At 42.9% G+C, this 14305-nt stretch overlaps 1 protein-coding gene across 1 annotated transcript in view; it reads left to right on the top strand.

The window, feature by feature from the left end:
• Positions 1-14305, top strand: part of CCNK (cyclin K) — a 57247-nt gene that overhangs the window by 34696 nt on the left and 8246 nt on the right. Inside the window, exons 7-8 of the mRNA XM_030214031.1 lie at positions 1088-1257; positions 9693-9952. Of these exons, the coding sequence (XP_030069891.1) occupies positions 1088-1257; positions 9693-9952 (430 nt within the window). The remainder of the gene's footprint in view (positions 1-1087; positions 1258-9692; positions 9953-14305) is intronic.

Genomic DNA, 14305 nt, shown 5'->3' with positions numbered 1-14305 from the left:
ATCCTGACACTGTCACAGTGACCAGTCTTTCTTGTCAATTTGGCATTTGGAAGGGGACAAAAACTACTGGGGAATTTAGCCCCCCCCCCCCCCCCCCCCGCAATCTGTCTAATGTAGGCTGCTCAATAGCAGCTATTGACCAAATCGTAAACATGTTTGGTAGGAGGAGTAACTCCCAATGTGAATCATTTAGGACATAGTAGTTCCCTTGAAAATGGGGAATGAACATCTGAGAACTTACCATGTCCTTGTCCCACCCAGAACGTACCCAGATCATGCCCCCTTGCCATTTGCTCGCACTTGGGTTTGATAAGCGCATATCTGGCTTTATAAAATGGGGACTTAGACATTTATGCAAGATATATGACAGACCTTATAGACTTACCAATAAGAAACAAAGTCAGATCGTCAAGATCCTACCTAAACCTACACTACCCAAATTGCAAAGGACTGAAATACAAAACAACTTACGCAGCCGGCTTCTCCTACATAAGCGCACAACTATGGAATGGGCTCCCAAAAGCTGTGAAAACAATCCACGACCACTTGAACTTCAGGAAATCACTAAAAACCTACCTCTTCAAAAAGGCCTACCCCAGCGACCCCTCGTAACCCTCTCCACCTACCAACATAGCATGACTATGATCGAACAGGACATCACACAATCTTCATCCATTTCGACCCCCCACTTATACCTCATACGATCACTATACAACTTTGTATTTGTTATTCACCGACTGGGCAAACGTCTTTGACGGTACTATGTAAAGCCACATTGAGCCTGCAAATAAATGGGAAAATGTGGGGTACAAATGCAACAAATAAATAAACATTTAAGTGCCAGTTTATGCACGTATCAAATACAAATAGGGCTTGTAAAATTAGGGCTGTAGTAACATAGTAAGTGGTGGCGGATCTCTGTGTGCTCCATCCAGTCAGCCCAACAAGTTGAGAGGTTACACTCTTCTATGCCCTGTTTGTGTGAAGGTCATGTAAGTGTGTGTTTCATTGCTGCTATGTGTTTTGACTTTCATCCTTACTTTGCCTACCATGACGGTGTGTTTTTTTTTTCTCACTATAATTTTAGTTTGTGTACTACACTGTCCCTGCAGTGGGAGCCTGAGATAATAGCAGTTGCGGTCATGTATCTGGCGGGTCGCTTATGTAAGTTTGAGATTCAGGAGTGGACCGCCAAACCCATGTACAGAAGATGGTGGGAGCAGTTTGTTCAGGACGTGCCAGTTGATGTTCTTGAAGGTACCAGTGTTAGCCTTTGTGTTCAATTATTATTTTCTGAATTTCCAGCAGTCCAAAACTAAGCTTACCTCCTAGTTAAGTTCAAATTCATCTTCTTTTTGGACAAGAAACATTGAAGCCATGTTGAATGTTATACAAGTGGTGTATATACTGGTGTTCTATAAATATCACTTTCTAGGATCTGGTAGTCTTGGATACCTAATTTTGCTGTGCAGTAAGAGAATTTGTGAAAGAAAGTGACAATCAGTGAAGTGAGACAGTATTAATAGGAGATGTATAAAGCCCTCACATCTACGCAGATTAAAGATTTAAGGTCAATTCTGCAAATCTTGCAAATGTTTGGGCGCTAAAATTCAAGGTGCTGAGTATAAATTTTGAAAGGGCATCTTGGTGCAGGCTCTATTACTTAAGCCATTTAAAAGGCAGGCATAAATGTTAGTATGTAAATGTTGCACTTTTAGGGCCCTGTTTAATAAGCTGCACCAGAGGCTCACTAGCGTTTTTAGCACACGCTAACCGTGTAGGTGAATATTCCTATGGGCACCTACATGGTTAGCGCATGCTAATTTTTAGCACACACTAAAAATGTTAGTGCACCTTAGTAAACATGGCCCTTATTGTGTAACTTTTAGTTTTCTGTTATGTACTTAAGTGTGGATCTGGCTCATGCTATGCCCATGTGTACGCCCCCTTACAGTTGCACACTAAACTTGTAGAAAACTGCTTAGCGCTCAACCAGCACTTACACGCATAAGTACTAGTGTTCTATAATCTTAGCACACAAATGGCACTTGCATTTAGGTGCTAAGCAGAGGAGTAACCCTATCAAACGTTTTGCAGAGTAGACCAAGCAAATTACTACATTTTCTGGCGTTTGTAACCTCTTCAAAATTAGTTGTATACAACCTACAAAATAATGAATGAGTGGGTTATTTCTTGCACGTAAATGAGTGGGTTAATTCTTGCACATTTTAAATGCATCACTGGAGGACGCTCAAAGGAGGTCATACTCCACATACCCTGGCTTAGGAATGAGGTTCATTACTGCCATAGTATGTGCAAAGATAGCCCATTGGGAAAAATTACTCCTGAGGGAAACAATTCTACAGGGGACTGGGCAAGAGTTTAAGTGCAGTAGAAACAGGGCTGCCGAGAGACTGGGCTGGGTCCGGGGCAAGGTAGCCCCAGCCGTCCCCCTCCGTCCGCTACTAGGCCGGGCCCCCTGCATTGAAATCACAGCGCCTCTCACCTCCATGTGAGAGTGCTGCAGGCAGCAGCAGGTTGCCTCCCTTCGGACCTCCTTCCCTCCCTGTGTCCTGCCCTCGCGGAAGTTATGTCAGACGAGGGCGGGACATAGGGAGGGAAGGAGGCCTGAAGGGAGGCGATCTGCTGCTGCCTTAAGCACTTTCACACGGAGGTGAGAGGTACTGTGATTTCAATGCAGGGGGCCCGGCGCGGTGGCAGATGGTCGACGACGGAGCCGCGGGCGGGTGGGACTGTGGCGCCAGGCCGGGGAATTTAGTCGTTCCCCCCCCCCCCCCCCCCCCCCCCCGGCGGCCCTGAGTAGAAATACAACAAACTAAAGCTGACCTAGAAACATTCTGGAAAATAGGTTAAGAATAGCTCCAATCTGAGCTTGTGGCTCAGTTAAGATCACTCCATCAAGACCCGACAAATTGTGAAAATCAGTTGGTCAGGCAGCCAGAATTGACAGCACAGTAGCTAATCGGCCAAACATTTCATCTTCCAAAGGGAGATCAAGTAACATTCCTAAAAATGAAAGACCTGTAGGTAAACAAGTAATGGTCTATAAGCTGTTCACTATTCTAGATGCAGATGGAATATACACTACTACTACTTAACATTTCTAGAGCGCTACTAGGGTTACGCAGCGCTGTACAAATTAACAATAAGGACGGTCCCTGCTCGGAAGAGCTTACAATCTAAAGGATGAAATGTCAAGTTGGGGTAGATAAGTTTTCTGACAATCATATTGACTCTAATAACATCATGTCAGTAGAACAGAAGGGCAATAAGTAGGGAGCTTATGGAACCAAGGACCAGTTAATGTTAAATAAAGCCATTATGGCCAGTGCTAAGAAAAGTAGGAATCCTTTTTCACTACATAGCTTCCCACTATTCCGGAACATGTGGGATAGTTGTGTCCAGCAGGTGGAGACAGAGAACTGAGGCATATCTCTTGATATCCAGACCAGCTCCTCAGTTTTTGTTTTGTTTTTTTAAATCTCCAGCAGGTGGATGGACACACTTTTCAGCCTCTGGTTGTGAATGATTTGCTCCTGGTCTAGTTGGTCAACTGGTTCCCTCGTTGAGCTTTGCCAGGTGGTTTGGGTTTGCAGAGTCATATGTGGAGGTCTTCAGATCCTTGTCTGTGGTACCCCATGAATTTACTTCTTCCTTCTCTTCACTTCCCCCCGTTTCCTGTGGCGCTCTCCTTTTCCAGCACAACAACCTAAAAAAAAAAAGGAAAGAGGCATTAGGACTGATACTCTGTCCCATGCTTTCCAGCAAACCTTTACTCATCTGTGGTAAGACTTGTGAAGACTGTGAATTTGGGGGGATTAAAGTTTGACTCGGAACTGCTTGGAGGGCTGCACGTTTTATATGGTGCAGGGGAGGGATCCTGACTCACTTGCTTGGGACACGTGCTGCGCTGGTGACAGACGGGGTGAATGGCAACTCCTGCAGAGGCAGTTAAGCAGCATTCCCGCTGTGGGACCCCACCGACTAGTGTCGGGGCATTGCAGTACGTACAAGCCGAGAATCCCGCAGGACGTGGAGGAAATGGGAGGTGGCAACACATTTGGATTCAGCATAGCATTCGAATATGCTGGGCTCTCCAGCAGGGCCAGTGTGCAGGTGCCATTTTGTCGGGGCTGACTGGCAGTGAGGAGCAACCTCTAGCTGATCATGAACGAAGCACAGCCGACATTTTACAACCTTAGGGCCTGACTGAGCATTCAGCTGCATCAGGATCTTCAGAGTTTATATTGCTCTTACACCAGGCCTATTTACTGAATCAAGGACAGTCAGAGTTGCTGCAAGGTGCCTCAGTTTCTCATCCCATTGTCCCTCCTGCTCCTAAGAGATCTCCTTTAGACCTCCAGGAGTGGGCAGATAAGGCTAGCTCTACTTCTCCCTCCTTAGCTGATGTGGCCTCGGTCTATTCAGAGGAGCCATCATTGAAGGAGCTGTTAGAGGAGGGAGAGCTTCCTTCTAATGAGAGAGATGATCCAAAAGTACTGAGGTTGTTTCGTAAAGAGGAGCTCAGTACTCTTATTTGAGGCACTGGTGGTACTTTCCATTGAGGAGCCATTGGGAGTCAGGAGTTCCATCTTCGTCGATTTATGAGGGGTCATAAAAGTCCTTCTGAGGCCTTCCTGATGCATTCAGACACACAAGACCTGATTACAGCAGAATAGGTCTCTCCGGTCACGGGGCTAAGAGTAGGAAGACCCATGGCTCACCTCTACCCATTAGTTCTGGAGGAGAATAATAAACTGCAGCTTTCCAGGGTGGGCTCCCTGGTTACAGCAGTGACTAAAGACCTCTTTTCCAGTGGAAGGGGGCATTGCCTTCAGATCTACAGATAGGAGGCTAGAAGGCTTGCTGAATCAGGCCTTTGAAGTGGCCTGTTAGGCCCTTCAAGCCACAGTGTGCAGCTCATTCGTGACAAGAGCATGCCTGAAGTGGCATCAGCAGTCTGCAGCTCAAGATGTGCGCCATAATGCCCAGTTAGAAATGGGGTTGGCCTACTTGGCGGATGCTATTTATTGTAACAGATGTTTTTATTGAAAATCAAAACAACAATACAAGAGCACTAGAACGGTGAAGTAATGAGAGCCAAAATCTATCCTCCAACAAACTTAGCTAAATCCCCCACCTCTCCACCCCCCCCCCCCCCCCCTTTTTATAACAGAACTTTCACACCCGAACCATTGGGCTATACATTCAACAACTGGCTGTGGGCTTATGGGGAAAGCTTATTCCAGTATCTGAAACTGTAAGCCTGTTGGAAAATCAATGTCTTGGAATGCCAGACATTCCATTTTCCAGAGGGAGGTCGTGTGAATGCGCCACCAACACACAAAGATGGATTTTTTTGCCATTAAAACAACTCAGTTTAGAAAGCCTTTTAATCCAACTGGTTGGCAGATGCTATTTATGACATGGTATGGCCTGCAGTATGTCTTTGGCTTTGTCAGCACATCGGCAACAGGTTGTGGCGTTGCGCAGTGCATGCAGCGTTGGCCACCCTCCCATCTTCAGGTACTACGGACAATTTAACAACAGGTTACAGACTAACAGCAGATCTGCAATTTCATGTTTGATTTCTTTCAATACCCTAGGATGCATACCATCTGGTCTAGGTGATTAACTATTCTTTTTAATTTATTGATTTGGCTCTGTACATCCTCCAGGTTTGCTGAGATTTTTCAGTTCATCCGCATCATCACCCTTAAAACCTTTGGCCTTGCGCTCTCTGAGTGCCCCTTTTGCTCCTTCATGATTTAACGGTCCCACAGACATGAAAAAGTTGTTACTGTGAGTTTCGTAGATGACCTGAAACTCTACAGTTCCAGTGACCTTCAATTAGCGGAACAACTTTCAGTAGTGAAAAGCTTCTCTGACATCAAAATGACTATTTTTTTGGTCTGGACAAGCTTGCTAAGGCAACTTTTCCTTCATGGAAAGTTGAGCAAAAGTGAAATCATCGCCCTGACTGATGTCTGTGAGAGAAAGGAATTTGAATAGGAAGGTGTATATAAATATCTTGGATTGGAGGAAGGAGCAACAATTAAGCAGAAATCACTGAGAGAATTAATCGGTAAAAAAACATTATAGGATACTAAAATTGATATTGAAGAGCGCATTAATATCAACATCTCATACAGCATTGGTTTTGTGGACTGGCGTCTTTAAGACCTTGAAAAACTGGATGTGTGAATAAGAAAACGTCTTCATGCCCACAAGATCATTTATAAGACATATATGCCAAGACACTATATCCCCAGAGTATGTAGTGCTCATTTCAAGGCACATAGACTTTAAAAGTTACATAGTAATCTGTGCAACTTTGTAAGTCTGTGTGCTTTGAAAATGAGTCTCTATATCTATCACGCTACTATTGTAGCCCTGTAGGCTTATTTAATAGCATCATTAGATCCATCTGTACAAACAGTAAGATATTAAATAAAACTTACAGAATCCATTTATATCATTAAACTTTGCCAAGTGTTCCAAAGAGTAAAAGGAATAGGTAATCTACCGGCACTGAAAGGGAGGGAAGCAATACAATTTGCAAAGGAAGAAAAAAAAAACTCTTCAAGGAATTAGACCGGCAAGGAAGGCACAAGTTCCCGCTGTACTTATTCATTTGCCATGAACCATTCATTGATCAAGATCAGACACATGAATGGTTAAGAAGAGATTAATTGAAACCCAAGGATTTGTGATGGATAGTTGCAGCCCATGATATCAGATTATGGACAAGATGGTTTATTGCAAGTATAGAAAAAAAAAGTGGTGCAACAGACAAATGTAGATTCTGTAAGAAGGATCTGGAAACGGTTAGTCGTCTTGTAGCTGGCTGTGGAGTTCCAATGGCATTGTCTATACAGAAAGGCACAACACGGTAGCACATCTCATCAGTTGTAAACTTTGTAAACACTGCAACATTGTTTTACTGGAAAAGCACTGGGATCGTGAACCTATGAGAATCATGAAGAGGTTGTGATTACCTGAGATATATCCCCATTCCAACAGATAAAAAAAATTGAGTGCCAGGACATAGTGGTAGAAGAGGAAAAACCCAGAATGGCCTTGATTCTAGAGGTTTCAGTCCCAAGCGATTTACTCGGTGAATTGCGTAGAGAGAGAAAAAGGCTTTAAGTATCAAGAAGTGTAGTCTGAGACCAAGAAAATGTGACAGGATACAGAAATACTTCCCATTGTTTTGGGTATTGTAGGTCTTGTTAAAAGAATTTCCAAGCACACCTGTATAAAATTGCCTATATACAGTGGGGGAAATAAGTATTTGATCCCTTGCTGATTTTGTAAGTTTGCCCACTGACAAAGACATGAGCAGCCCATAATTGAAGGGTAGGTTATTGGTAACAGTGAGAGATAGCACATCACAAATTAAATCCGGAAAATCACATTGTGGAAAGTATATGAATTTATTTGCATTCTGCAGAGGGAAATAAGTATTTGATCCCCCACCAACCAGTAAGAGATCTGGCCCCTACAGACCAGGTAGATGCTCCAAATCAACTCGTTACCTGCATGACAGACAGCTGTCGGCAATGGTCACCTGTATGAAAGACACCTGTCCACAGACTCAGTGAATCAGTCAGACTCTAACCTCTACAAAATGGCCAAGAGCAAGGAGCTGTCTAAGGATGTCAGGGACAAGATCATACACCTGCACAAGGCTGGAATGGGCTACAAAACCATCAGTAAGACGCTGGGCGAGAAGGAGACAACTGTTGGTGCCATAGTAAGAAAATGGAAGAAGTACAAAATGACTGTCAATCGACAAAGATCTGGGTCTCCACGCAAAATCTCACCTCGTGGGGTATCCTTGATCATGAGGAAGGTTAGAAATCAGCCTACAACTACAAGGGGGGAACTTGTCAATGATCTCAAGGCAGCTGGGACCACTGTCACCACGAAAACCATTGGTAACACATTACGACATAACGGATTGCAATCCTGCAGTGCCCGCAAGGTCCCCCTGCTCCGGAAGGCACATGTGACGGCCCGTCTGAAGTTTGCCAGTGAACACCTGGATGATGCCGAGAGTGATTGGGAGAAGGTGCTGTGGTCAGATGAGACAAAAATTGAGCTCTTTGGCATGAACTCAACTCGCCGTGTTTGGAGGAAGAGAAATGCTGCCTATGACCCAAAGAACACCGTCCCCACTGTCAAGCATGGAGGTGGAAATGTTATGTTTTGGGGGTGTTTCTCTGCTAAGGGCACAGGACTACTTCACCGCATCAATGGGAGAATGGATGGGGCCATGTACCGTACAATTCTGAGTGACAACCTCCTTCCCTCCGCCAGGGCCTTAAAAATGGGTCGTGGCTGGGTCTTCCAGCACCACAATGACCCAAAACATACAGCCAAGGCAACAAAGGAGTGGCTCAGGAAGAAGCACATTAGGGTCATGGAGTGGCCTAGCCAGTCACCAGACCTTAATCCCATTGAAAACTTATGGAGGGAGCTGAAGATGCGAGTTGCCAAGCGACAGCCCAGAACTCTTAATGATTTAGAGATGATCTGCAAAGAGGAGTGGACCAAAATTCCTCCTGACATGTGTGCAAACCTCATCATCAACTACAGAAGACGTCTGACCGCTGTGCTTGCCAACAAGGGTTTTGCCACCAAGTATTAGGTCTTGTTTGCCAGAGGGATTAAATACTTATTTCCCTCTGCAGAATGCAAATAAATTCATATACTTTCCACAATGTGATTTTCCGGATTTAATTTGTGATGTGCTATCTCTCACTGTTACCAATAACCTACCCTTCAATTATGGGCTGCTCATGTCTTTGTCAGTGGGCAAACTTACAAAATCAGCAAGGGATCAAATACTTATTTCCCCCACTGTATATGTAGCATCATATGAACTCCAGAAGGAAGCTCTCTTTGGCCAATGCAAGTACTTCAATGAGCCTTAGCAGTAAATTTGAGAGATTGAGATCATACTCCATATACCCAGGCTTAGGAGTGAAGTTCATTCCCATCGTGGTATGTGCAAAAAATAACCCATTTGGAGACATTGCCCCAGAAGATAGCTCAAAAATAGCAGTTGGCCTATTGCTTTTTCACTTGGTCATATTTCTTTATCCTTTCCTTTTGCATAAATAAACCTTTTTTTTTATTGTTGCCCAAACCCTTCTTTTCTTTAATTTCCCCACCTCAGTTCTGTCTTTATCTATGTTGATGTGATGCCTGCCTAGTATTTTGTTTTTGGAGGAGCCCGCTAGTTCCTCTATCTTTTTTTCTTGCAGCTGAGAAACTGTGCTGGGATTATGTCACAGTAAGCTTTCATTCGTAACTACGCAGGGCTTTTCCCTCTATAATAAATGTTTGGTGATAAAGCAAGCTTTTTAATAACCTTGGCCATGACCAAATCGAGGTGATTTACCTAATAAAATATCAAACTGAACTCCATTTAAAAGAAAGGATAGACAGAATCATTCCAAAGATAGTGCCAGCCTTCCCATTTGGCAGTTCGTGTCCAGCTGAAGACTTTATGGTGCCTGAAGTCTCAGAATAGTTATAGTAAAGAAGTGAATTCGATGGTGAAAGTAAGTTCCTTAAAAGTGCTGGTCTGTTCATTGTATTTATTGGCAGTTTAGAGTTTTCTGTGCTGTGTGTTTAATGGGCATTTTAACCTATTACCGTAGATATCTGTCACCAGATCTTAGATCTGTACTCTCAAGGGAAACAGCAAATGCCCCATCATGCACAGCAACTCCAGCCATCAGCACCGTCACTGCAGGCACCTCAGGTCCCACCGATAATAGCACTGTCCCAGAGCTCGGAGCCACTGCAGCCACAAGTGAAGGAGCCACAGGCACAACCGCCAGCTCCAACGCCAAGCCAGCAGCCATCTAAAAAACCTTCACCTCAGCCTAGTCCTCCCAGACAGATGAAGCGGCCAGCGGTGAGTTTTAACTTGCACATTCCTGTGTTTTTACTTTTTGCTTTTAATTCTGTGTTCAGCAGACAGAAATCAGAAAAATAACAGTTTCTTGTAATCGGTTGCATAGTGTTTGGCACCTATGAACTTTGTAATGGTTTGTATTGCTTTTAGTGGGTTAGAATGAATTTGTTCCTTGTACCCTTGGACAAATTAATTGACCTCCATTGCAAACTGTGTTAGGCACTAATGTGTGCCTGTTGCAGTTTAAATTGGCGTATCGCTGAACACACTTGGCTGTGCTGCATGCGTTACCCGTGCACTAAACTTTTGTTTACATTTTTTTTTTGGAGGGGGCATTCCTTCACTAATCAGTTAGTGCAGCTACATTACCGCACGCTGATTAGCGCCGAATAACACGTCAGCCCTTACCGCCTTCAAAAATCGGTGGCGGTAAGTGCACACGTGCTAAACATTAGCACGTGGCCATTAATGCAAGAAGTAGGCCATTTCTATGGCCGCAATAAAAATGGCCTTAGCATGCAGGAAAACCCCACAAAAGACTGTGCTAAGGCCACTTTATTACCACAGCTTATTAAAAGAACCCTTTTAGATTGTAAAACCCTTCACAGACATGCAGATACCTTCCGTACCAGAATATAAAACTCACCTTGAAAATATCTTAAAGGTTTGTCATTGGTAGGAAAGGGATTTTATTTGCTACATTACTACTACCTGTCATTTCTATTACGCTCTACACATTATATGCAGGTATATCGGGGCCTTGATTGGCCTAGGCTTTATCATATTCTTTGCCTGTGAGAGGAAGAAGCTAGTAAATAACTGTGGCCCTGAGAAGAATTCAGAGAGGCACTTACTGTTGGTGCCAGCAGCTGTTCATACAAATCAAGCCTGCGCACTGCCCAGAAAGTTTCAAATCATTAAGGCCAGATGTTCCACATAATAATGTGTCTATGGGGAAAAATAGCAAATCACAGGCCTCTAAATTTCTTCAGGCACACAGGTGGGACAGTGGACAGTTTTGAGACCATCGGCTTTCCTAGAGCTCAGAACTAATGCACAAGGCAGTCCCCTCTTTTTGTTCTGCTGTACTGAACAGATGTCTAAACAAAGCCCTTAAGGTACATCTTGAAGGGTTGTTCAAGTTGTATCAACACTGTGCCATTTTTCTTTTGTTTTGCCTTTGGTTACATTATTTCTTTAATTTTGGGGAGGCAGAGCCAAGTGCGAGCAAAACTTGGCTTCAGGCCTTGTCCAACCTGAGGCAGAATGGCCAGCAACAATGCCTACGAGTTCTTGTGTCTTATGACCTGCTCACTGTGGAATAAAATGTCCCCAAGAGCCAGGAAGCAGTAGCAGCAGCTCAGTCTAAGGGATTGATATAAGGAGGTAGAACAGTGCTTGAAGATTATTATTATAACTTTTTTTTTAATTTATTTATTTATAGTTTCAATATAATACAAGTTAAACTCTTGCTAAAGAAAAACAGACCATATAATTTCCAAAAATATACAATATCAACTCCTTTAAATTAAAAGGAAAAAGAAAAAATCAATACTCTTTCTTAGACCACCATTTAAAAATTGTGGGGGCGTGAGGAAAGAAAACTGGTGGATTTCAATCTAAGGTAACTTATAATAAACAAATGAAAGGCCGGATTTACTCCTTATTATACATTCGTTAAACCTAGTTCTCTTAACATCAGAGTCTATCTGGTTATTTTCTTCATTTCTACAAAAACTTTCAGCTGCTCAGGTTCGAAAAATACATATTTTTTATCCAAGTAAGTTATCATGCATTTACACGGGTAAGACAAGGTAAATCGAGCTCCCAAATTTCGAATATCCTCTCTAAATAAAAGAAAAGCTTTTCTCCTATCCTGTGTGGTTTTTACCACATCAGGATATATCCATATTTTCTCACCCAAAAAGACTTTTGTTAAATTTTTGAAGTAAAGTTTCATTATTGAATTTAAGTCCTGTTCAAAGACCAATGAAACAAGTAGTGTTCTTCTTTCAAGTATTTCAATTTCAGAGCGTTCTAAGAGAGCAGTTAAATTCTGTATTGCCTGTATTTCCTTCAAACTCCCAGAGTTTTTTGTAGCAGGCAAATAATAAATTTTATTAACTGGAGGAAAAGATTCTGGAGAGTACTGAAGAATTTCAGCCAAATACTTCTTAAACAATGTCATAGCGTCCATTTCTATGGATCTAGGAAAATTCAACAAACGCAGATTTAAACGTCTATTATAGTTTTCAAACTGCTCAATCTTACGATGAGTCATTAATTTATCCTTAACAAGGGCTTCTGTCTTCTGCTTTAGAGTGGAAAGATCTTGTTGTACAGCATTATTGTTTTCAGCCGATTCTTTTTTAAAAGTTTCAAATGCACTTGTCAAAAAGTCCAATTTACTCACCATTTGAGCAACTGAGGTAGTCAAAGATTGTAAGGCCTCCCGAATAGAGTCTAATGTTGCTGCCATGGGAGCCGCAAGCTCGACTTTGCTGGTATCTCCGAGGGTTTCAGACTGAGCTCCGACGGTAGGAGATCCCGTTGCGCCACTTTCGGACGTCTCAAGGGATTCTAGCCCACTTCTGAGTCCTGCAGGGCATGGCGGCGGGTTAACATCCGGCGAGGACAAAGTTGTTACTATTTCCTGTGAGGGAGAAACTCCACCATTTTCTCCCCCCGCGGGAATCAAACTCGAGCCGGTTTGACGAGGAGTGCTAGTGGCGAATCTGTCCAATGTCGTCTGGGTAAGGGCATTATTGGGGTTTATCGTCGGTAAACCCTTAAGTACCCCTTTCCTCTTGGTGTGAGGCATATTTGAGCATTTAAAGAAAAACTTTCTCAATAAGAAAAATCATGTCCACCAGGGAAAATCTCAGCGACATGACAGAGCGTCCTTCTAGTAATCCGCCATCTTGACACGCCCCCTTTCTTAGTGCTTGAAGATTATTTAAAAAGAAGAAATCAGTGCAAATGTCAACAAAGCTCAGGGCCTTCCAGCAAGTCCTGTTCATTTGACATTGCTTCTATCTCACATCATGGCTCAAAAGACCCAGAAGAAAGTGCCATACTACTTAAGGATATTGCATCTGCTTCAACGTAGGGCTCAAAGTCCACATCTAAATGCAGAGGATTATCACCATCGTGTATCCTTTTTCACAAGGAGAACATCGGGCACATAAAACAAGAGGAGCAATCTTCTTGGGAGCAGAGAGGACTTAGTTCCCAGGGTGATAGTGAAAGGGCCAATCAGCAGCAGTGTAAAAAGCCTAAGAGGCTGATGGCTGACTTTCTCACAGGACCGAAGGCGGTGGAGGTTGCAGTCTGCAATGGAAGGTAGTGTGTTCCTGGATAAAGTGCATTTCTATTTTGTGGATAAATAGAAATAAAAACATAGAAGAGAAAATAAGATGATACCTTTTTTTATTGGACTAACGTAATACATTTTTTGATTAGCTATCGAAGGTAACCTTTCTTCAGGGGTTTTTTATGTCTGATCTGAAAAAGAAAGGTTACCTTCAAAGCTAATTAAAAATGTATTAAGTTAGTCCAATAAAAAAAATGTATCATCTTATTTTCTTTTCTATGCTTTTGTTTTATTTCTGTTTAATACCTTTAAACGTAGACTAACACGGCTACCACATCACTTGACTCGAGATGTTTTCTGGATAAATGAAATTTTTGTTAATATCTTCCAGTAGGAAGAGGTGATTTTTTTAATGCTACTGAAGGTTTGAGAAGTCACATGGGTGGTGATAGGTGGGCTACTTGTTAGCTTGATCTTTTCTTTGTTATTTTACAAGCCCTACCTAAAAGAACTGTAGAAACATTTGGGAACTGTGCTGTATGAATTATTGTTTTAAGAGACCGTTTTCCCTTCTAAACTTCAGCCAGAAGACCAGTCTGAGGAGCTCTTAAACTGGGGGATTTATCATTAACTTGAGGCCTCTGTGAACTCATAGCAGCTGGAAATATAACACCCTACGGGAGTGGAAAAACAGCTGAGGAGCAAAATAAGGCCTAAGCGACAGCCCAGCGCACTGTAGTTAACCAAAGTACTGGGCAAATGAGAATGCTTTGGTACAAGAATCTGCATCTATGGGCTTGACTGTCAGTGCAGAGAGATTTCTGGTTCACACCATGTGCACATTTCTTCCTCCTCCCCATTACCTGCACAAGCCTTTCTGTGATTTCACCGTCTCCTTAACATTATTCCCAGGATTAGGACTCCTACCAGCAGGGAAAATCTGTCACTAGGTATTCCTTTGGATCTCTCTCTTCCTTCTCCTCCTCCTATCAGAAATGCCTGTCCTTATGAAGGTATTTCTTATTCAGGCTTTGTACAGA

The sequence above is a fragment of the Microcaecilia unicolor genome, chromosome 9, assembly GCF_901765095.1.
Source record: "Microcaecilia unicolor chromosome 9, aMicUni1.1, whole genome shotgun sequence".
Lineage (NCBI taxonomy): Eukaryota > Metazoa > Chordata > Amphibia > Gymnophiona > Siphonopidae > Microcaecilia > Microcaecilia unicolor.
The sequence above is the reverse complement of the archived record's forward strand: the minus strand, read 5'-3'. Positions and strand labels throughout refer to the sequence as shown.